Consider the following 23,605-nt stretch of genomic DNA (forward strand, 5'->3'; position numbering starts at 1 on the left):
CTTTTCATGATAACTTCAACTAAATATTTATTTCAATTTATATGGCCACCCTCTTAACATGGAATTCTGCAATTATCAATTAAAAATAAGCACAATATATTTTTTTTTAAAAAAAATACTGTACCAAACTTGGAGTGACAATACACCACCATGATGAGCTCACCCAACAAAGTCTGGTACAAAAAAACTGGTTTTCAGTGTCTTTCAAACATTGCAATAGTTAGAAGAATTCTTACCTAAGGCGATAGGCAAAGATGATTTGGGATAAAATAACACAATTACGAAGCCTCACCAAGTGTTTCATATAATATTTTGAAATAATAAGAACCACATTCACCATGTACCTGTCTGGGAAGAAATAAAAGCACATTTTGCCCCTTCAGCTGGCTTTGGTTTCTCTTTATCTCCTGCCCAGTTCTGATACGATAATAGTGAGCCATCTGCCCATCTGTAAACAAAATTTAGATTGTATTTATTTATTTATTAGAAATGGCTTTTGACGCTAAGATCACATGATGCAAGCATCCTGCTAGAGCAAAATTTCAGATCACTTTGCCACTGTTCCAATAGGAAAAACAGATCAGGTATGTGACACTGTTGTTCCGTGTTGGGCTCTGGATGACCTGGCGCATGGCTATCATGCAGGTAATGAACTCCAAAGCTACATCGGACACCGCTCCCAAAGGAAGGCAAATTGAAATCCTCCAAGACCGTAGGTCCTTCCCCCATTTGTGGAAGAACTTATCTAAACTGTTCCACATTCCTAAATACACCTGAAACAGAATTAAAAGCTGAAATCTACATTTTCCTGAGTGTTGCTAAGTAGCTTGCAATTCAAAACTATACATAAACATGTACATTTTAGGTGAAGTAGTGAAAAAAATTAACCAGCTAGAAGTGCTTTAAAAATGCATTGCAAAGGGATTGTAAAACTAGAGAAAAATTAGTACAAATACATTGAGAATTTTCATTTTTTTAAAAAAAAAAAACAACAAACTTATATAAAGCAAGTTAAAACAAATTTAAATCATTCATTTGTAAGGCCTGGATTGGAGATTATCTGAAAGAAAAATATACTGGTACCACTTAAGTTGCATTTAACACAGGAAATGCATACATACAATCGGCTTTTTTTTCTCATAGAATGCTCAGAACGGCGTTCCAGCACTTTTTTTTTTTTTTTTTTTTGCAAAAAAAGAGCTTCCTCTGAAAGCCTATTGCAGGGCTAGGCAATCTTGGCCCTTTTTTATGTCTCGTGGACTTCAACTCCCAGAAATCCTGAGCCAGCCATGCTGAGGGGAAAGGGAGAGATTTCCAAGCTGAGCCATGCTGGCTCAGGAATTCTGGGAGTTGAAGTCCTGGAGTCATAAAAGAGCCTGCACTAGAGGAGGACATTAAAATTATTTACAAGGTTACTTCTTTAGGAACTAAACTTTTAGAATCTAAAACAGCTAATTAAAAAAGCCAACAGGAAAGAACCTCACATTTTTCATCTGCTTCTGTCTTTTGGAAGGTAAAATTAGATAACAAAATAATCTATTTCCTATGTTAACATCTCTGCAATGAAATCAATAAAGGTAACAGGAAAGAAATGAGAAACATTTTTCTCAATGTAATATGTCTAATTTAGCTGATGCTAGAAAAAAAATAGTATTTTTTGTACATACTCTTGAAAACTATTTTGAATCTAACCATCTATTACAGCTAAACCACTTTAAATTAAACAAGAATGAAATATTCTTAATTTGGACTTTACTTTTACTATTTGGACTGTTGTGTGTTTTGAAAAATAGATTTAGAATCTAGTTATGTTGCACTTCAGTCTTTAAATAATTAACCTAGTATATACATAACAATATATGATGTTTTCCATGGTGAGCTTAACATCAATAACAACATTTATTAAAAAGCCTAAAATAATTTCTGGTGGTATTATCTGTACATTACAATTTTGTTTAGTCACAATCTTTCACTTTTCACATTCTGGAAAAGCAGTGGTCATGTATCCTAGCAAAAGATGTTACATATGTGCATAAGCGTAGTCAGTAGCATATGCCTTTTTTAAAAGATCAAACATACAAAGAAACAAAAATAAGTCCAAAATATCTGTATTACATCCAGAAATGCCAACTTTGCAACCAATATTTCTCATTCATAACTATGGCACCCTAAGGATACCTGCATACATGCAAATGCTTCTCTGGAATCAGTAACACAGCAGGGATTGCTTTTTCCTTCCAGTAACAGATTGCTGGGAAATACCAAACATGGCCTTAAGAATTCCAACGTTTGTTACAAATTTTTCTGTATGTGGTTGGAAAGAGGCCTAGAAATGCCAGCACAAATATATCACTTGCTGAACGTGCACACACAACTAATTACAATCTTCAATTATATGTGATATATCCAAGGCTTTTTTCCCCATAGAACGCTCAGAACGGCATTCCGGAACCTTTTTTTGCACGCACACAAAAAAAAGCTGAAGGAAACTGTTCCGGAGAGCCAAATTCTGCTCAGGCAGCCAGGTTGCAGAGCAGCAGAATGCATCGCAGCGATAGGCCTTCAGATGGCTCAAATCGAAGGAAATGCGATCCGTACAGGCTAATTTAAAAGTGGGAGGGTAAGAAGGGCCGAGTGTGAACAGGTTGCTTAGCAACCTGCTTAAACAGTCTCTGTAACTTTCAGCTCCCGGTGCCTTGCCTTTTTTAAGCTGGGAAGTTGAAAAAAAGGCTACAAAGAAGGCAATAGAGTGCTATCAAGGAAAATGTATAGATATAGCCAGTAGATGTTCAGGGAACCTTTATTTTTCATACACTGTTCGAATTTTGTTTTAATGCCACGGTGATACACAATCAAATGTAGTCAGTCAGTTTTTTTAATCCCAAAGCATCTGTTTGTTAAATACAGTATAACAAAGTTTTGGATGATGGAATTATTTTTATCTAAGTATAACTAATGATAACAGCTCTTAAATCTGTTATTTTGTTTTATTTTTGCACAAAAAATTGTATAATTTGCATTTGCATTCATTTACAAATAGAATATGTTGTTAAAATGTATTGGTGTTGAAATAATTAGTGCACACATATACCTAAAACCAGTTTATTGCATTTGGCAATTGTACTAAAAAAATCTCATTGTCAACCAATATAATTCATTTAATTTGAAATCAAGTGAAAATTGATTTAAATTATTTTATTAAAACAAATTAATGGCAATTCTTTTATAAGTTGTCTCAAACAAAATGAGTTTGACATGCCTACTCTAGATAGTTGAATGCTCCAAAATAAATTCTAGACCAGGTCTGTACATGCAGCCTACCAAGTACCCTTGGACAGAGCACAGACTTTTTTTTTTAAAAAAAAGTAATAAAATCACCACCACTGCCCTGAAAGTCATGTTGCCTAGTGCCTCCATGGCTTACCATGACCATGAACTCTAACACTGTAGATGCTCCTCTAGTCACCAAATCACTGATTAGCCTACCAGCATTCCTTTGCAGACCACTAAGATTTTTAATTTATCCATGTGGGCCTTTCCCTTCTATAAGTTGCACAGACCTCTTCTAGATTTTCTGAGTTAACTCCTTGGTCTGTCATTGAGCAAGAATTGACTTTGTAGGGAAGCATATTATAATTTGATGTATATTTAACATATGTTCTACCTTTATTTACTGATTATATAATATTTGTATGCAATCCACATGACAAGGTTTGGGGCAACTTACAATATTTTTAAAATCATAAGATTAAAACATAAAAGCAGGGCTTTTTTTCTCATAGAATGCTCAGAATGGTGTTCCGGCACCCTTTTTTGCACACACACAAAAAAAGCTTTTGCACAAGCTATGCTACTCCCTCTATTGGCTTTCAAAAGCCTATTGGCTTTAAAAAGCCAATAGGAATTGCTGCTGAGCGTGCCAAAAGACCTGGCTGGCAAACATTGCACCGGCAAGTTGTTTGCAGCGAAGGCGAGTTGGCAGGAACTTTGCATCCCTCCCTGCTGCCCAACTACACCATTTCAACTAGGTAAGTAAGAGAGGACAAGGAGTGGGAGGTGGGTTCTGCGGAGTCCATGTGCACTCCTTTTTTGTGCTCACCTGTGTCAGCCAGGCTGGTGGCCTACCTGGTGCTGGACCTGAGCCACCGTCGCCTCGCCCTGCGTGCCTAAGTGGCTGCCCTGCATCACCTGGCCTGCACCACCTCCGCCCCACACAGCCCCGCCATATAGAGCGGGCCCCGCTGCTCCCACAGCACCAGCTGCGCCAGCTCCAGCCCTGAGGGGCAGCCCACCACCAACGCCCCTCGCACCTGTGACCGCAGCAGCGTCACCACCCCCTCCTCCTGCACCCAAGATGAGGGTTCCGGTACCATTTTTTTTTAAGAAAAAAAAAGCACTGCATACAATAAATATTTAGCAACAGCAAGTATTTCTTCATTTGGGGTGTTTATTAATGGTACATTTAGCATTATTGAATGGCTGTTTGTCAGGACTGCAATCCTGTAGGCAGTCCTTGGGAGTAAACACCACTAAGTATTATGGAACTTAAATCTTTGTGTACTTGAGAAGGATAAGTAAGTGAATGAATCAGGGGATTCAGAGCAATCAGGATTACTATTTACAAATTATATTGCAGTATATTCTATCTATAGTATTGTTAACTTTTCTGAACATCAATCTCACTGCATCTATTTCTATGCATTTAAAGATATATAAATGGGGGAACACTAACAAATCCACCAAATTCACCAAAAAAGGAAATTTGTTTTAGAACCCTTGCTTTTGCCAGAAAGAAAGGGTAAGAGAAGTAGGCTCTCTTCTGTGTTATAAATACAGCTGTATAGGATATAGTTGCAATTGGGTCCTGTTTTGCTGCTTTTATATTAAATGAAAAGTAACTTCTAAGATTGGACAAGGGAAAGTAAAATGTATATGACAATCTTACCGAAATTCTTCATTGGGTAATTCTGAACGCAATGCAATCCACCAATGGCTACTTTTTTTTGAAATCTGTAAAATATTTACATTGAAGTATTATGTAGATTTACTATTTGGCAATCCAATCCAAAGAAGCTACAAAATTGTATTTCACTAGTTGCTGCTATAATAAATTGAAAATATATTTCAAACTGTGTCTTTTAATTTCTTGTCTATCTATCTATCTATCTATCTATCTATCTATCTATCTATCTATCTATCTATCTATCTATCTGGAAAAACACCTGATGTGCTATGAAAAACCAGGAAATAATTATATATTACCTTTTTTATTCTGTTTTGAATAAATTCTTGTTCTTGAGAGGACTGTATGGTTGCTATATCCCCACGAAGCCAACCACACACAAACTGAAAACTGTCCCAGTTTGAGGGGCTGTCATAGAAAAGGTATTCTGCTCCTTGATAATAAAACCATGGTAACTCTAAAAATTAAGTTAGATACAATCTATTTGAATATGAGAAAATGTCTTTGAATTACATATTTTTATTTTTAACGAACCAAATATCACAGACCTAATGCTCTACAAGGGCCAACACTATCAAACCTAATGCTGTAGATGAGTGGATGCTAAACTACATTTGACTTACCCTTGAGAGTTAAAGATTTAAATTTTAATGAACTAGGCTTGTTCAATAGCATTATCATTCCATTAAAAAGCAGAAGTTATTCCTATGCTTCATTTTCTGCCAGTGAAATCAATGGATTTAAATATGGTTGGTATAGCCCTAACTATATTTTACATTCAAATAAGAGTAATTATTTCTTTGAATGGAGCCTAACAGGTAGAAACAATTGCAGATTCTCTGGTTTACATCCAGACAATAGCAGACTACTTAGCTAGCTATTTTTAGATGAATGCAATCTGAAATATACACAATTAAATATTATCTTTAACTTAGGAAAAGATTTCAATGAGAAAAAATTAAGCATTTGAACAACTACTGCACTAATATTAATGGAATACAAGCATGTCTAACATGTCATTATGATTCTTCTTGGTCTTAAGGAATGAAATATTTTGAGCTACAATTTATTGTATTAATCTTGTGATGGCCTGTCTCCAACTCTTTACCCGCATTTCCTTCTTCTGTGACTGACTGCAAATTTCACTTGTATATGTTGCCCTGTAAACTAACAAGAACATAAAAAAGTTCCACATGCCACTGCGCTGCTGAAATACATCAAGGATTATAATGTTCAATCATTTATTATACCTCCCTTGACATTGCCAATTAAATACCACACGGACCAACAATGCACTTTTGGGCTTGATGCAGAGAAACCAAACTTGTAACTCAATCACAACAAGACCACGTTGTAGAAATTTATCAGCAAAATGGCTAATATTTAACAATGTCATATTTGGGGGGTTTTGGTGTTAAGGGATTTCCATGAGAGTAGGAAAATTCTGGCAGGCAAAGAAATCTCATTCTTACAATTGAGCAAAAACACCTAAAACAATAGAAAAGTAGGGGAAATCCCCTCTGTCCGTTTTGGTCACAGAATTGATTCCCATGTCAGAGGCATCATTTAAGGTGCTTCCAGGTTTAAAGGATTAGCTGGTGACATTGCCATTGCCTGGGGGACGTCCATGGGGCTCCCTTCATGTCCTTGTCAAGGAGCTGGAGCGAGTGATGGGAACTCACCCCGCCACACAGCAGCACTCGGGTCTTGAACGGGAGCTTGCTAACCTCCAACCCAGCATCTTAACCACATGCTCCTACAGAATTGACTTTTTAGGAAGCTTCTAATCGTGCTATAGCTGCCTACTGCCCACTGCTTAAAATGAAATGGCTATTAAAATTTTGAAATCATAATTTATAGTTTAACACTTAAACTTACATAATTCCTCCCTCCCTCCCTTCCTTTGCATTTTTATATCATCTGATTGAAAAAGTTGCAATTTATCGAAAACATGATACAGGTCGATTCAGGCAGTGTTTTTTTCAACAAAATTTTACTAGATCTACCAATCTTCAGCAATGCTTTGGAGGCAAAAGTCACTTCTTCAGTTCCCCTAAAAGTAAAACTATTCTCATTGAAAATCCGAATCAATCCCATCGTTTAATAGCAAGATACTGGTAGAAGAGCTAAGGAATAAAACAAATCGCCACAAAAGAAAGAGTAGTTGTTCAAAGAAGCCCTTAATATTTTTTTCTAATCAACACATCTTTCATAGCATTAATGCTTGCCCAGATCTGACTATAAGTGCAACGAACTGATATTTTAAATAGAATTAAGTACCATGTGCAGATAAGGATGCACTTTTTGTGATTACTAAGTCATTTCTATAATATAAGAATTGCTTGTTGCTGTTGTTTTGAAATGAAATCTGCCTGTTTGCTGAAAAAAGCCCCAAAAGATGCTTCTTGTATGCCCGTACACAAACACACAGAAGCACACACACATACTGTTTCAGTAGTTGAAAAACATGTTTTTACCCATACCATTAATATACCATTGTGGAGTCTTGGGTTTCACACCTGAAACAGAAATAATGTTTTGGTTTGATGAATATAATGCTGATTTTTCTTCTTCTTTCCTCTTTTTTGCCACTATTAAAATATAATTTAACTATATTTTGGCTTAGTGTCATTTTCCCCCCTAGATATTCATTACTAAATTTCCATTAGCACTTGACATTTTAAAGTAATACATAAAATATATAGGCACCAATTTTGTAAAAAAGTCTATTATTATTAAGAATAAAGAAACATCCTGTTGATACTGTCCTGCAGACTGGATGGAGCTGTCCTATGCTTGAACAAGCCATAGACCATGCAGTAGGTTCCTTTTAGATATGTTAAACTAAAATACACATTTTTCCCAACCCAAAGAGCTGGTAAGACTGGTCTATTCTGACCACAGCTTTCAAAGAAATCTAATTTCTCCGATTTCTAAACCCTTTATTTAAATAAAACCCTTTATTTAGAGCCTTGGTGGAGCAGTGGGCTAATGCCTCCTTAAGTAACACCAGCTGCCTGCAATTAGTGCAGGTTCGCGTCCCACCAGGCTCAAGGTTGACTCAGCCTTCCATCCTTCCGAGGTAGGTAAAATGAGGACCCAGATTGTTGGGGGCAATTAAACTGACTTTGTAATAATTGCCACTTGGGGTGTGTGTGAAAGCCCTAATAAGCAGGCATATACATAGAATGAAGGCTACTGCTAAGCTTGTAAGCCGCCCTGAGTCTTCGGAGAAGGGCAGGATATAAATGGATTTTTTTTAAAAAATTGAGATACAGGTAGTCCTTGCTTATTCAACACTTGTTCAGCAACCATTCAAAGTTACAGAAGCACTGAAGAGACTTATAACAGGTCCTGGAAACTTTGGCAATCACAGTGTCCCCATAGTCACATGACTGTGATTTGGACACTTCCCAACTGGTGTGGTATTTATGACTAGTGCAGCATCCAGTGGTCACATGTTTGCCATCTGTGATCTTCACAGCCACCTTCTGGCAAGCAAAGTGACTGGAGAAGCTGGCAGGAAGTCACAAGTTTGGATGATGTGATGTGGTGCTTAACAACCATGTGATTCACTTGACAACTGCAGATGGAACCGATAACATAAGTTGGTACAATCATATGAAATCATGCTTAACAACTGCACTGCTTAGTGATGGATTTGTTGGTCCCAAGTGTGGTTGGTAAATTAGGACTGCTTGTATTGATAACTGAATCTCAGACTTTCTTCATGCAAAGACTGATCATATTTTAGGAAGCATATATTGCAAGACATTCTTCAAATACTTCCTTACCTTTTGGTATTTTACATATCCATTCATGTTCTGAATTGCAGTGCAGTGGGAAAACAGTTCCATTAGTTTTATATGCTGCACAGTTTTTCACATTATCTTCAATAGACGCTTTCTCTAAAAAGGCAGATGAAACCTGCCACAGAAGTATGCATTAAATCTGAAGCATGATACAGAGACTAACTTTAATATTTTAATAAAGAATAGCATATTGTGAATCAATTGTGTCTTATTCAATAACTCCATGGTTAAACAAAACATGGCTTAAACAAAACATCTAGTCATGGAATGAACATGGAATTGAAGAGTTTTATTAGTTAAAAAAAGTATGTATGTATGAACCATGAGGAGAATCTAGTAGTGGTTTTTCTTCAGTCAGAAGAACTTCCAGCTAATGCTCCCAATTTAAATGACACTCTTCTATGTATCACAACTTTCTGTATGACATCACGTCTTCTTGCAGAAGATTCTAGAACTTTGAGAAGTGTGAGTGTGTATGTATGTGGGGGGTGGGCTGTACAGGCTTTCAGAAGAGATCAACAGAGGTTCCTCTATCCTGTTGTAATAAAAAAGTGCCCCTTGAGCAGTCTGCATATTTTAAAGTTAAAAGTTTAATTCAATTAAATATAGAAAATCTCCATAGAAAAGTACACACACAGACACAGGCTCATGATCATTATTTATTAGTTTGTTTGATTGATTTGATTTGCTTGCTGCCCATCTCGCTTAGAGGTGACTCTGAGCGGGACATAAGCTAATTTAATTGCAACTTATATTCCTTTTCCTAATTCTGACCCTATTATCTGGTGCTATCTTTCATATTTATTTATGTATTACTTATTACTTATTACTTAGTTATTAACCAAATTTATAAAGCCTTGTTGGAACTCAGACAAAGACGATTATAAAATGAGAACTGTTACTGTCCCTAATATTTTTTGTTGATTCTTAAACAGAAAGACCTCTGGAAAGTGACTGAAAAACTGATAAAAGAGGATCTGTTCCTGATACTGAGAGTTTCTCCCTATGTAAATTAGTTTCATATCATCCTGAGGTCAATATACATGGGTAACGTAACTTGTTTAACACCATTATATTTTACAGGTTGGGAGGGATTATTTGCTAATATCTGTCAAACCGGAAGAAGAGCTATTAAACAAATATTAGATTAGTTAAGGAATAAAATGGGGCAGCCATATTGAAGTCATTTAAACTATCTAAAATTCAGTTCCTTTTTACTTGTTTGCTACTCAGGTACTCAGGGCTTTTTTTCCTCATAGAACGCTCAGAACGGAGTTCCGGCACCTTTTTGGGATGGAACCTTGTATGGTAGGCAAGGCGGGTTGTATGACGTGTGTGAGTTCTGGCACCTTTTTCTTTTACAAAAAAAGCACTAAACCAATTAAGAAATCACTTTATAAGCCTTGAAGCAAAAATGTGGTAATGCATTAGGGATCTGATTGTGTGAATGCTGTGCCATGCTAAAACTTTGGTATCTTTTGTACAATTTTTCCTGTTAAAATTGTAATAGATCCTGTACGTTTTTTTCGAAGGGACAGGCATATTTTGCTTCAGAGAATTATTACAAGATAAAACACTGTGCATTTAAGATCTCTAAGAACACATTATGTCTATAAGGAAGTTTGACAATATACAGGTAGTCCTTAACTTACAACAGCTCATTTAGTGACCGTTCAAAGTTACAACATCATTGAAAAGAGTCACTTATAAGCATTTTTCACATTTACAACCACTGCAGCATCCTCATGGTCATGTGATGAAAATTCAGATGCTTGACAACTGACTCATTTTTATGACGGTCGCAGTGTCCTGGATCATGTCATCACCTGTTGTGACTTTCTGACAAGCAAAGTCAATGGGGAAGCTGGATTCACTTAACAAACATGTTACTAATTTAACAACTGCCATGATTCACTTAACAAAGGTGGCCAAAAAGAGCATAAAATGGGGTAAAACTCACTTAACAAATCTCTCAGCAACAGAAAGTTTGGGCCCAATTGAGGTTGTAAGTCAAGGACTACCTGTACTTCAAAAACCATAACATTCTTCTATAATTCTTAAACTAATAATTTAACTGAAATAAGACACACAAAGGCATTTTTACACATTACAGAACAATCACTAACACTAGAGAGAAAGCCACTAAAGTAAATTGGACACAACCCAGTTTCTTGTCTAACTTTGTAAGATGATAAGTAAATAAAATAATATTTACAGGAGTTCCATCAGACCATTCCCAGGATCCTCCAGATAATGGATTCCTTTTGTTAAATCCAATCCAGAATTGTCTTTCATCATCTCTGTGGTTAAAAAGAAATAAACCCCATGACACAAATGCAAACTATATATCTTTTATCTTCATTTATCTTCAGTTTTACCAGTACTTATGCATATATTTTAATATTTTCTTAAACCGGAACAGATTATATGCTTGGTGCTGTGATGAAATCTTTGAACTTCTGAGGTTTTTGGAAAAATATGGCAAATAGTGTAAGCCAGTGGTCCCCAACCTTTCTGGCTTTGCGGCCCGGGAATGGCGGGGGGGGGAGGAGAGGGGATAGTTCTGCATGAGTGGTGGCAAAAGTGCATGTGCGCGCAGCTCTATTTGCGCAAGTGGCGGGCGTGCATACATGCCGCTTGCACAAATGGAGCTTGTGTTGGTTGTTTCTGAGATGTTTTTGATGTATGGTAGTGTGGAAAGGATACTTTTTCATAGCTTGTGTTGGTTGTGCTGTAATGGATTAAGGGGTCAGGAACTTTTAGATAAAATTGTACGGGCATCCTTTTTGTTGGAAAATGTTCTATAAGCAATTTATTTCCTTCTTCTGGTGTTCTGGATTGCTATAGTGTGTTTGTACTGTGTTATACTTCATTCCTAAAATAGAAACAAAAAAAATCCAGAGTAGATCCTCTCCAGCAAACAACATCTTGATGTGCATGGATGAACACCAGAGAAACAATCAGGCAGGAAACAAAATCCTAATCAAGGAACCACAAAACAGCACAGCCATACCAACCCTGGCAAGGCAAGCTACTATATATAAGCAGGGAGCAAATCTATGCTCATTAGCAATGATGATGTTATCTGGTCAGATAATGAAACTTCTACAAGCAAATTGTTGTGATTCAGGGTCAGCCTGTGGGTTCGGCAGTTGGGTCGGATGACTCAGAGGAGGAGGAGGGGGGTGTTGAAGACCTAGCTGAGGGGGTTGAAGATCTTGCTGATGAGAGCCCTCAGCCAGGCCCCTCCCACTTGGTCACCACAGAGACCCAGCTGTGTGAGCCTGACAGCGTGGATGAAGATGACCCACAGCTGGCCCTGTTCAAGGACGCCCGACGCAGGAGGCAGTCAATTAGGAGTAAACAGAGGAAGGCAATGGGGCTTCTCGGAAGGAGGCAGAGAGAAGCCACGCCCTGAACTCCATATAAGGGGAATGTGTGGGGAGGGCTGGTTTGCTGAAGGCAACCGCTTGGATAGTTCGTGTTTCTTAAAGCTCCTGTTTCTTGGTTCGTGTCTTGTTTGTTTTTGTAGCTATAAATTTGGCAGGCGTAATTCCAGCCTCTTGCCGTTTGTAAAGGGGTTGTCCCTGCCTTTTCTGCAGGGCCGGTAGCAGGCTGGTACAGAACACAAATAACCAGAGAGCACCAAGGACTCCACAGTAAAGGAAACCACCCCCCAGCCCCGGCCCTATAAACAGGGTATAAAGTTAAGACATATAGAAAGCACTGACAACTGGAAGCAAATGCTGCTGTCCTCCCTGATTACCTATTATCATTACAATGAAAATATGCTATTTGTGTTGGATTAAATGTTAAAGTAGATCACATAACCCTGTTTTTTCCAGTTGTGGGAAAAAAGATCCAGATCCAGGAATAAACACAAAGACTTACGTATGAAACATTGTGTTTAAAAGTTTGTTTAAAAAATCCTCTTCAAGGACTTGTTTAAAACTGGCAAGATGGGCTCCAAAATCTTGACACAGAGTTTCTGCTTCCTCCCAAGTTCTTTTCATTAATACTTTTTCACTATGGAATACCTGTAAAATAAGTTGAACGCTGAAAACGACTGCCTGAAAATATATTGCCAAAGCAAAATAGTGATGATGATGATGATAACAACAGCAATAACAACAACAATACGGTAATAAAAATATTGGTGGTTGGAAATGAAAACCTGGGTTTGTCAACATTAGTAAAAGCATCTTCCAGGATGACTTAGTATCACCCTTATTATTTGTCACTGCTATGATGCAACTTCTAACTTAATTTTGAAGAAAATGGCTTAAAAGCAGAACTTTAAAAAGAAGACACCAAAGGCTTCATTTGGGCTGCTCGAGAGAAAGCTATTCAAACTAATGCAGTCAAGGCCAGAACTGAAAAACACACTATAATATGAGAATATTTTTGCTGTTGTTTTGAAATATTGTTTTCTATAATTTTCTGTATCTATTGCAATCTAAGATTTAATATTGAAAATATAAAATGTTATAGCAAAGATACATCCTATGGCAGTCAATTATGTTACGTTATCCAAATCACTCCTCTGCTTGTAATCATACAATTATGTTTTCTCTGCATCATTTATTCCAAAGCCTAAATTTTATTATTTAGATTAAAGACACATTATAACTGAAAGGTTTTTTTATTATTTTAAGTATGATTTAACAACTAAATTAGATGAAATGGCAGATGATGCACTACGTGGTATCTTTATACACACACACACACACACATATGAATATTCACAAAACTCGACTACGAAGAAACAGTTTAGAAAAGAGTATTGACATTTTTTTAAAATTTTGGTGTTGGAAAAAAGTGAATATCATGGACAGCTGAGAGAACAAAGAAATCTCACAAATAAATACAGGATTCTCACTTGAGGCATAAATAACCAGACCCAGATTATCCTCTTTGGGCATGTGAAGACCTGGCTCTCTAGAGAAGACAACTTTGTAAGACCTGATGGATCAAATGAGTGAAAAATCACCATGAAGAAAATTTGTTTGTTGTATGTGCTTGTTAAGAATTGATGCTGACTTATCAGCACATAATCAATTTGCAAGGAGCATCCACCATGAATGAAGATGTCTTCTAGCAAGGCAGCTTAATCCTGAAGAATCACAATATATAATAAAATTTTACTAGCCTATCCTCTAAATTAAAAAAAGTAGGGATATTAATAATAAAAGCAGACTATTGATTTCAGTGGTACACAAATGTTTATTATTATCCCATGTTTTATTAAAATGGCAATGGATCTCTAGATTCATTTCATTTGGGTTTCCATGAATTTGTTCAATATTTTTCACCTTGTAGCAATTCAGCAGATAATGGTCTGATTCCCATCCATGCATGCAAGAATTAAAACTTTCATCATAATTTGGTTGTTTATTGGTATCACTTTTTTCATGGAAAAAAGCATCTTGTTTACACAATGATTTAGCCATGAAGGTTGCACAATTTTTCACCTCCCACATGCCGATGGGTTCTTCCTGTCGCATAACAACACATCCTCCAGGATATCCTAAAATGGGGTAGATGGTGCGAAGATATTTATCAATAACTACAATTATTACTTTTCCTAATACAAAATGTACATAAGATATACCAAATCATTAATGTTAAGCATATTTGTAATATTATAGAGTAGAATTTTGTCTTCGTTATTAGAATGTTGACTAGTAACTAAAACTGATCCTGGAAAGGAAAAAGATTTTAGCTCTTTTAGCTATTTTAAACATCATGATGTTACAAAAGAAATGTAGTTGTTTTTTGGCATTGGAGATTTTTTTTCCTTATTTGGCTTAGAAAATAATTTTAGCCAAAGACTTTCAAGGCTGGGTGGATGAAGCTAAATCTAATTTATGACAGTATTGTATATTTTCAAGTGTAATCTATTCTGTCAAATGTTCAGGAAGTAAAGTTGCCCCATTTCTTTGTGCAGTTCATTGTTTAAGTTGTAAATAATACATGATGGAATACAGACATTAGCTGGCTCAGTAATATTTATGCAGTATAAATTAAAATTGTTGACATGATAATTTATCCAAATATTGGCCATGGCGAGTTGGCCGTGGCAAGTTGTCCTAGAAACACCCCCCATATATATATATATACAAACACCCCCCATATATATAAATACATATATATATATATATACAGTATATATATATATATACACACACAGTATGTATATATATACAGTATATATATATATATATATATATATGTGTATATATATATAAAGGGACGCAGTGGCTCAGTGGGTTAGGACGCTGAGCTTGTCGATCAGAAGGTCGGCAGTTTGGCGGGTCGAATCCCGAGTGCCGCGTAACAGAGTGAGCGCCTGTTACTCGTCCCTGCTTCTGCCAACCTAGCAGTTTGAAAGCACGTCAAAATGCAAGTAGAAAAATAGGGACCACTACGGTGGGAAGGTAACAGCGTTCCGTGCGCCTTTGGCGTCTAGTCATGCCAGTCACATGACCACAGAGACGTCCTCGGACAAGTGCTGGCTCTTCGGCTTTGAAACGAAGATGAGCACCGACCCCTAGAGTTGGAAACGACTAGCACAAATGTGCGGGGGAACCTTTACCTTTACCTTTAAGTGGCAGGTATGCATCTGTTTGAATTATAAAGTCCCAGAATACTTTAGCTTATTCATTTTCTATTATTTTCTCTACTTTGTGGCCCCACAAGTTCTTGCGTGTCTTTACCTTTACCTTTATATATATATATGGGGGGTGTTTGTATATATATATATGGGGGGTGTTTCTAGGACAACTTGCCACGGCCAACTCGCCATGGCCAATATTTGGATAATATCTAAATTATCATGTCAACAATTTTAATTTATACTGCATAAATATTGTACTGTATATATATATATATATACATACAGTATGTATATATATATACATACAGTATGTATATATATATATATATATATATATATATATATATATATATATACAATAAATATATATACACACACACACATACAGTATATATATACATACACAAACACACACACTGAAAATTATCTAGGAACTGTTACAATCATGACCAGAAATATACCTTTTAAATATTTAATGTGCTATAAAAATATAAAGACTTGGAAATCCAAGTAACTACACATTACTTGGCCATTATCTAGTTGACATACACTTGAAGCCATGTTGCCATTCTCTCTGTCATTTCCTTTGCTACAACTTGATCATAGTTGTAATTACCTCAGCTGGGTGTCAGAATTTATACCATAAAAGTATAGGTACTGCCAAGAAACATGGAATTTTCATATCAAAGTTTTGTCATAAAACAATTTACTGACATATTCTTGAAAAAAATGCAGATTTTTTTAAAAAGTCTTCTCTGAGTTGATCTTAAATCCAAGAGACTACCTGGACACATTAGACTGTTTTCTTAGCAACAGTATGTTTGCTGCTGGTTTTGGCTTTTTTCCTTTTTTAACTCCCCAGTTTAGGTTATTTTCTGGTAGTATCTTAATCAAAGTGCTAATCAGGTTTGATTCTGACAGGTTTTAAAATCAAACCAAGTTAGATAGGTCCCTCTAATTCCTTAATTATCTAGGATAAAAGTGTAATGCCACATATCAAAGCTCTGAAAGCCATTTATATTTTCACTTTATTTAACCAGTAGAGGTCACTCTTGAAAAATAAGAATAATTCTCTTCAAAAACTAAAAATGCTCTGTTTCAAGTATACATGAAATTAATAAGTGCCTTATGTTCCCAATGCAACTTTAAAATTATATACATAGAGACATACATATATATAAGAAACAAGATAGCTGGAATTGGATATGTCCAGTTTAATAAAGAGAATGACTAGGGGTGAATGATATCAGTCTTCCAATATCTCAGGGGTTGCCATAAAGAAGAGGGAGTCAAGCTACTCTCCAAAGCGCCTGAAGGCAGGATAAGAAGCAACGGATGGAAACTAACCAAAGAGAGAAGCAACCTAGAACTAAGGAGAAATTTCCTGACAGAACAATTAATTAGTGGAATAACCTGCCTCCAGAAGTTTTTAAGAGACTGGACGACCATTTGTCTGAAATGGTATAGGGTTTACTGCCTGAGCAGGGGTTTGGACTAGAAGACCTGTTACTACTACTACTACCACTACTACTACTACTACTACTACTACTACTACTACTACTACTATTATTATTATTATTATTATTATTATTATTATTATTATTATTATTATTATTATTATTATTATTATTTCATTTTTAAGCATCATGGTCTTCTCCAATTTCTCTTATTTCACATTATGAGTTTTTAATATTTTAATTTTTTTTTAAATAGTTCCAGTAAGCAGTCTAGCTTACTTTTAATAATTTGTTACAGCATTTTCTCCAGCCTCATTTTTTCTTCAGCATTTCTGATGATCCAATCTTCAGTCATATGTTACCACTGGGAAAATTGGCCTTGAAAATACATATATTTTTGTCAATGTGATGTTTCTGCACTTTTAATATTTTGTCTAGATATGCTGGCCTTTCTTCCAAGCAGCAACATCTCTTTCTATAATGATTACAGTCATCATGCCTATGAATTTTTGAGCCTAGTAGGAAGACTATCTGTTACTATTTTCAATTTTTTTTCTGTCTATTTGGATTTGTTGACACTGTATATTGATATAATTGTAATAATTAATTCCACTGTTCCATCCGTTAGGGCTGGGTTCAAGAACGAGATACGAGCCAGGCTGTTCCCAATCTAACTTAACAGAGGCTCTCAGACACACCACTTCCCCGGGTTGTATGTCCTCTTTTCCCTATCCATAACCACCCCGCCCCTTCTGCAGGGTCCTGATGCTCCCGTGCCAAACTCTGACATGAACATTCCTTGCTGTCGGGTCATCCCCCAAGGGACCAACTGGGGTGAGTAACCACCTAACCAAACTGGTGTTCGTCCCCACAATCAATGAACCCTGACTAACTCCTGGAGGACGAGTGCACACAATAGCCAGAGTATCAAAGGTCTCCATAACTAGGCAATAGAAGGCTCAAACGTTAACTGTACGGGTAAATATCCATCATAGGGAAATTTCTCAAAATTTCTCAGTCCCAATACCACAGATCTTCAAATACAGTTCCTGTATAGGCACATACATCAAGTATTTGTCATAAAAATCCCTATATAATAATGTGACTTGCGCACCTGAATCCAAAAGGGCCTTAGTGTAAATACCTTCCACCTGCACTGACACCATTGGAGAAGGGCCCACCAGCTGCTGGGAAGCCCCAGTAGTAGGAAACCCAGTGTCTGGTTCAACGATCCGCACCCGATTCTCCAAAGACTGTCGCTGGGGCCCCATGGCTCCAGGTTCTGTCAATTCAAGGGGACAGAGATTCCTCACTGAAGGGGGTACTCCTGTCACTCCCATTTCTGATGAGGGTTTCCAAGGGAACCCTCTCTTGTTGGGGCTGACTGATATAATCAGGCACCTAGCTAGCTCCCTCACTGGGGCCCTTGACGGTTTTCTGACTGCACTGGGTTCCCTGATCTTCTGTATGGTTTTGTACATGCACACCTATAATGCCCCTCACCCCCATAACTGTAACAAACCACTGGTCTCGTTGAATTATTAACCAGGGTAGATGGGCCCATTCCTCCATCAGTTGGCCCAGCCCGACCTCTGTTCGGTGGTGGGCCACCCATTACTCTCTAGGAAGCCATTATCTTAGTTAAATCCAGTATCTGGGCTTGCATCATTGTTAACTGATCATCATCCTCCCTAGCCTTTCCCACTCCTGGACCTAAGAGCCATCCCACCGGCAACTCGGCTGTTGCCTCCTTAGCCTCCTCCACTACCTCAGTTGCCCGCACTCTCCTTATAAGCTTGTGATACCCCCAAACATTCCCTCTAGCTTCGACCTTTATTTGACTCCAGACAGGGTCCAAAGCCAAAGCACTCCGGGAGAGTTGTTCTATCCTGGCTTGTTCCACTTTGGTTGGATCTAATACCCCCCTCTCCACAACCTGATATAATAGTCTATTCAGGTGCCTTATATATTCAGACAGCTTCTCACCGCTCTTCTGATACAGGTGTTCCAAATGAAACAGTAAGCTAGAGACCGTCTCAGCAGATCCAAATTCATCATGCAATAAGGAGAGATAGTCACGCAGGGTAAAATGTCCCCAACTCAATGTTAAATTTCTAATAGCTTCTGAAGCAGGGCCCTTTAAACTCTCTCTAACTCATTGCCTTTTCTGGGTGTCCGGTATATCCCATTCCTCAACTGCTTATATTGCCTGCTCCATCCAAGCTTCATACTCTTCTTCCCCTTCTGGCATTGGTTGCATCCCCGAAAAAGTACGTAATTTCCTATATCTGGCCCCTATGCAATAACCCCCCATCAGGTTTTGGATGGAAGTCAAATTTCCCCCTGCCTGTGTGAATCCTGCTTCTGCTATCCCTGCAGGTAAGGAAGCACGGCTCTCTTTCTTCTGACCTAATGGTTTGCTCGAAGGTGTACCCCATACAGTTGGAAGAATCACCCCTACTTTGACATCTTCTGTCAGTTGCAAACTCTCAACCTGGAAGTACTCCGGAATACTCTTCTTCCATTCCAGCAGTACATAAAAATGGAGGGGAAATCCCGATCCCCCATTGTATCTATCACATATACCCTCTAATCTGGGACAAGAAGCCTCAATATCTATAAAATTCACTTCTCTGACCAAACATCGCAGGAACATCAATTACTCTGCTTCTCCTTACTTCACTATTCTGCTCTTCGCACCACCTGATAGCCATGTTAGAGTCCATTCTGTTCACCTGGCTCATATCCCTACACAAGACCAGCCCTCCCTTGCTGAACGGGGGGGGGGGAGGCAGGGAATCCCGGATGAGTGCCCCCCCCATGCAGCATTACTCCCTCAGAGGCTGCCAAAGCCCAAGCCCTCCCAGCCCCACTCCCCTCTGTCGCGCTCAGCAGCTGTGCTCTCAAGGCGTTAATAAAGTGCCTTTTCCAGTGGTAGCTCACGCGAAGTGAGGTGGCAGATTCTCATCAAAGGGGGGGGGCTTCCATGAACGAAGATAACCAGCCCCTAACCCTGATAGTTATTGCCTGGTGGTGTTTAACAGCCTCCGGCAGTCATAGCAGCAATAGTCAATTATTTTACAGCGACTGTTTGGAAACAAAGGGGCGGGGAAAACCCTGGCTCCAGGCAGCACTGGGAACACGAATGAAGGTGGTCAGCATTTGGCAGTAACAGCACTCCCTGTGAGGGCAACTCCCCACAATGTTTATAACTTGCACAAGTAACAGTATTCAAAGTCCGGGTGGCCGCTAGTCTGCAAAGCAGTAGCGACCAGCCTCTCCTTCTCTTCTATTGTCACTCGCAGTCCCAGGTCTAGTCAGTATCAAAAACCCCTCCTCCCTTTTCTTTATTGTTAAAATCTGAATTTAGCAACCCAGCAATTCTCTCTCTCTCTCTCTCCCTCCCTCTCTCTCTCTCTCCTCTGCTCAGGATATCTCCCCCTGCGAAAGAAAGCAATAAAATTCCACTTTCTCACTCTCTCCTTCCGTCTCCTTCAAAGAGAGGGATCAGCTAAAACCTAAAATCCCTCTCCAACTTCACCTGGTCTCTCTCCGACAACAGCAACCACCCCCACACCTTTCTTTCCTCTTTTTTTTTCCTTCTGCCTGATCCACACCCACCATGCCCCAAACTGGCAGCAGCTCTCCAAGCTTCCCTCTCCCTGGGCAGGCTCCCGCAAAGCCTTTCAGCCAGCCCTGCTACATAATCTTAAGAGTTTTTTTAATACTAAGCAGCAGATAGGTTTTTATACCTCTTTCTTCTACCTTCAGCAACAATTTACCTAACTGTTCCTTGCTTCCAGCTATCAAAATGATGTCAGTAAATTACTGAAGTTCTTGAGTTTAATTTCAATTTCTTCTAGTCCAACATTTCTCTGCATGTAAGTTAGATTAATAAAAAAGGTGACAGGATACAACATTCTCACACACACACACACACACACACACACACACAAACACACACAATTTTGAGCAATTCAGATGTTACATATTCTTCTCTAACTGCTGCTTTCTGATCTTTACATTTTTTTTCAATAGACAGAAATGGCGCTCAAGTACATCCATGTTTTTAAGAGTTCTTCATATATACAATTAAGAAGAGGCAACTACCACCCTTCTGATTAACTTGCTTAGAAACACCATTGTTTGTTCTCTTAGCTAATATTTTTCTTAAGTCACAGCTGGGCTGAAAACATCTCAGTGTCCACTTATTACAAGAGTAAAACTCCCCTCAGCTATCACAAACGGGATAATAATCAGGAATGACAGGCATTTTGCTTCTCACCTTTGAAGTAAAAAACAAAGCCAAGGCTGTCAAATACTTAAATCTGTTGTACTGTATAAAGAGAATGCCATTTTCTTTTAACTGTTGAAACAAAGTATTTTTTTGAATATTTGAATACTCATTTGACTATTACTTTAATTACCAATGGATAAAAGGTTCAACTCACTGGGTTGATACTTTCTCCAGTTTGTATAGATTGCAAGATGATGTTTTCTATCTTCAGTGAGCCAAGTATATTCCCCTGTATTATTTAAATCTTGAAGTGCTATCCAAAAATAAGGACTGTCAGTGTTCCCTTGATGATGAATCATACTGTTCAGGAAGCCTTGTTCAAACCTTAAAGGATTCAATATTATTAAAAGTAATTGAATACCTTGTATTATAAGTAGCTTTTGTCATCTTTTTAGCAATAGAAAAGAATAGCAATTAATGGAATAACCTTTCTGAACAGCAATCTACTGAAAGAGACTAAATTCCATAGGCACAAGATATTCCACATACAAAAATATGATTTTAAATGGCATTTAGTACTCGAGCCATCCTGCTGAAATAAAACATGTTTCTAGTTACTCCAAGCAAGGCTACTAGATAGGAAAAGACCTAACCAGTTTGCTGCTATAAGGAACGTCAATTAATACATGGCACAGACTTTCTAAATGTGTTTTGGAATATAACCTCAAATGGCAATTTGCCTACTATAGTATGGCTTCCCTTGCTTATTTTGATACTTTATTTGTAATATGTTGCTTTGAATCATAAAGCTTAAATCATAAAACTTATTACTCGTTAAGAGACTATTTATTTCTATATATCCAGTAGTAATCCCCAAAAGTTCTAAATAACTTGGTTAGTTTAAATTGTATTCTTCCACTCGAAAATATATAGATAGCAATTATTTCTTTGCACCCAGTTCTACTCTAGATAAATGCAAAAGGTCTGATTGGAGCATAGATCTGGGGGCACAGGTGTATTTAGTGCTTTGTCCAGCCCTACAATTCTGATCCAGATTGAGTCTCATATGCCTGACAATCACAACAGCAAAAAATGAACGATTAAAGTTATAAAAAGATTAACTTAAACATTTACTGGTAGACACGCTCTGTATAATCCCCAAATTGCTAACTAACTCAATTTTCAATATAATACAAAATTAATTCAGTCAGAAGACCCCTTTTTAATTTAGATCAGGGGTGTCAAACTGGTGGCCCATGGGCTGGATGCATCATGTGCAGGCCACGCCTACCCCAGCACCGCCAAGGCAAAAAATGTCACAATATGTCACAATATGTCATGTGACGTGATTGAGTTTGACACCCGTGATTTAGATGACTAATCAAATGGATTCTTTCTTTGATAAATAAGTGAAAATTGTTTGCTTCCCTGCCCCAAGAGAAATCATATAATTACATCTAACGTAAGAATGAACATTCTTTCTTATTGCTTAAAACTAGTTGTTCATACACAATTTAACCATGTAAACAACTTGCATAAAACAGCTGCAACTGGAGAGAATAAGGATATATTTGTTAGGATTGTTAGCAAACATTGAGAAATTTACATAATGAAGATTTTGAAAATCAGCATTCTAAGAAGTGAAATATCAGAATCCTTTCATGGATGAATAGTTGCTTGTCACTGAATAATCCAATCCAGGTGATAGGTGATTCATGAATTCTATCCAATTCCATCTTGAGTCAAATAATGGCAAATTTGAGTATTTGTCTTCAGTTACTCTTACCCTGTAAAATAATTATTTCACCTCTGTTTCAATGCCACAGGAGTGTTTCTGTTGTTGATTAAATTTAGATACCTGCTCGTTATTGTTGCAAGTGAAGGACAGTAATAGCCATTCGACGCATGTTCAAAGCTTCGAGGGATGGTATCAACCTTGTAGCAATATCCACCATGTCTTTCCCATCCCTTCAAAAATAAATTTGAAGTAAATATTAATTACTGTTATGTATACTGTAGAGTACTATTTCTGCATCTCTATCTGTAAATAAAATTTAAATATCATGCAGAGATTAAATCAGGAAGCTTGTCAGACAAAATGTTCAGGGAAGGAACATAGCTCATTTCTAATGCCTATGCTCAGTTATGCCTAGTTTTCAAACCTTTGAGGCAAGCCTGATAAGGAAACAGACACCACAAGAAATGCTAGAACTATACTACATTGATATTTTTATAGAGTCTTGAAAACATGAATCGCCATGTCATGTGATGTGTCACGACGTATCGTGGCTTTTTTTGCAGTGCCGGAGCTGGGGTGGGCACAGCCTCCGTAGGATGCAACCGGCCCAGGGGCCGGCAGTCTGACACCCCTGTACTAAAGAGTCAAGGCAAGCAATGTTAAGCTTATTTCTTACACTTTCTTGTTTTCCTGGCCTAAGCTCATGTTTTGCTAATGTTTCCCTGCATATCTTCTCCAAAGTCACTTCTACATCAGTTCCATCGCTAGTGAAATAGGCAACA

The 23,605-nt window shown here is 37.7% G+C and overlaps 1 protein-coding gene across 1 annotated transcript in view; it reads right to left on the bottom strand.

Annotated features, from left to right (window-relative positions):
- PLA2R1 (phospholipase A2 receptor 1) overlaps positions 1–23,605 on the bottom strand; it is a gene marked incomplete at both ends in the record, with an annotated part of 73,026 nt that overhangs the window by 26,287 nt on the left and 23,134 nt on the right. The window contains 10 exons of the mRNA XM_081339394.1: positions 345–448; positions 4,946–5,010; positions 5,263–5,420; positions 7,447–7,482; positions 8,758–8,890; positions 10,991–11,075; positions 12,667–12,812; positions 14,088–14,302; positions 21,300–21,469; positions 22,944–23,053. Coding sequence (XP_081195520.1) covers positions 345–448; positions 4,946–5,010; positions 5,263–5,420; positions 7,447–7,482; positions 8,758–8,890; positions 10,991–11,075; positions 12,667–12,812; positions 14,088–14,302; positions 21,300–21,469; positions 22,944–23,053 — 1,222 coding nt within the window. The remainder of the gene's footprint in view (positions 1–344; positions 449–4,945; positions 5,011–5,262; positions 5,421–7,446; positions 7,483–8,757; positions 8,891–10,990; positions 11,076–12,666; positions 12,813–14,087; positions 14,303–21,299; positions 21,470–22,943; positions 23,054–23,605) is intronic.

Source organism: Vipera berus (genome assembly GCF_964194415.1).
Source record: "Vipera berus genome assembly, chromosome: 1".
Classification (NCBI taxonomy): domain Eukaryota; kingdom Metazoa; phylum Chordata; class Lepidosauria; order Squamata; family Viperidae; genus Vipera; species Vipera berus.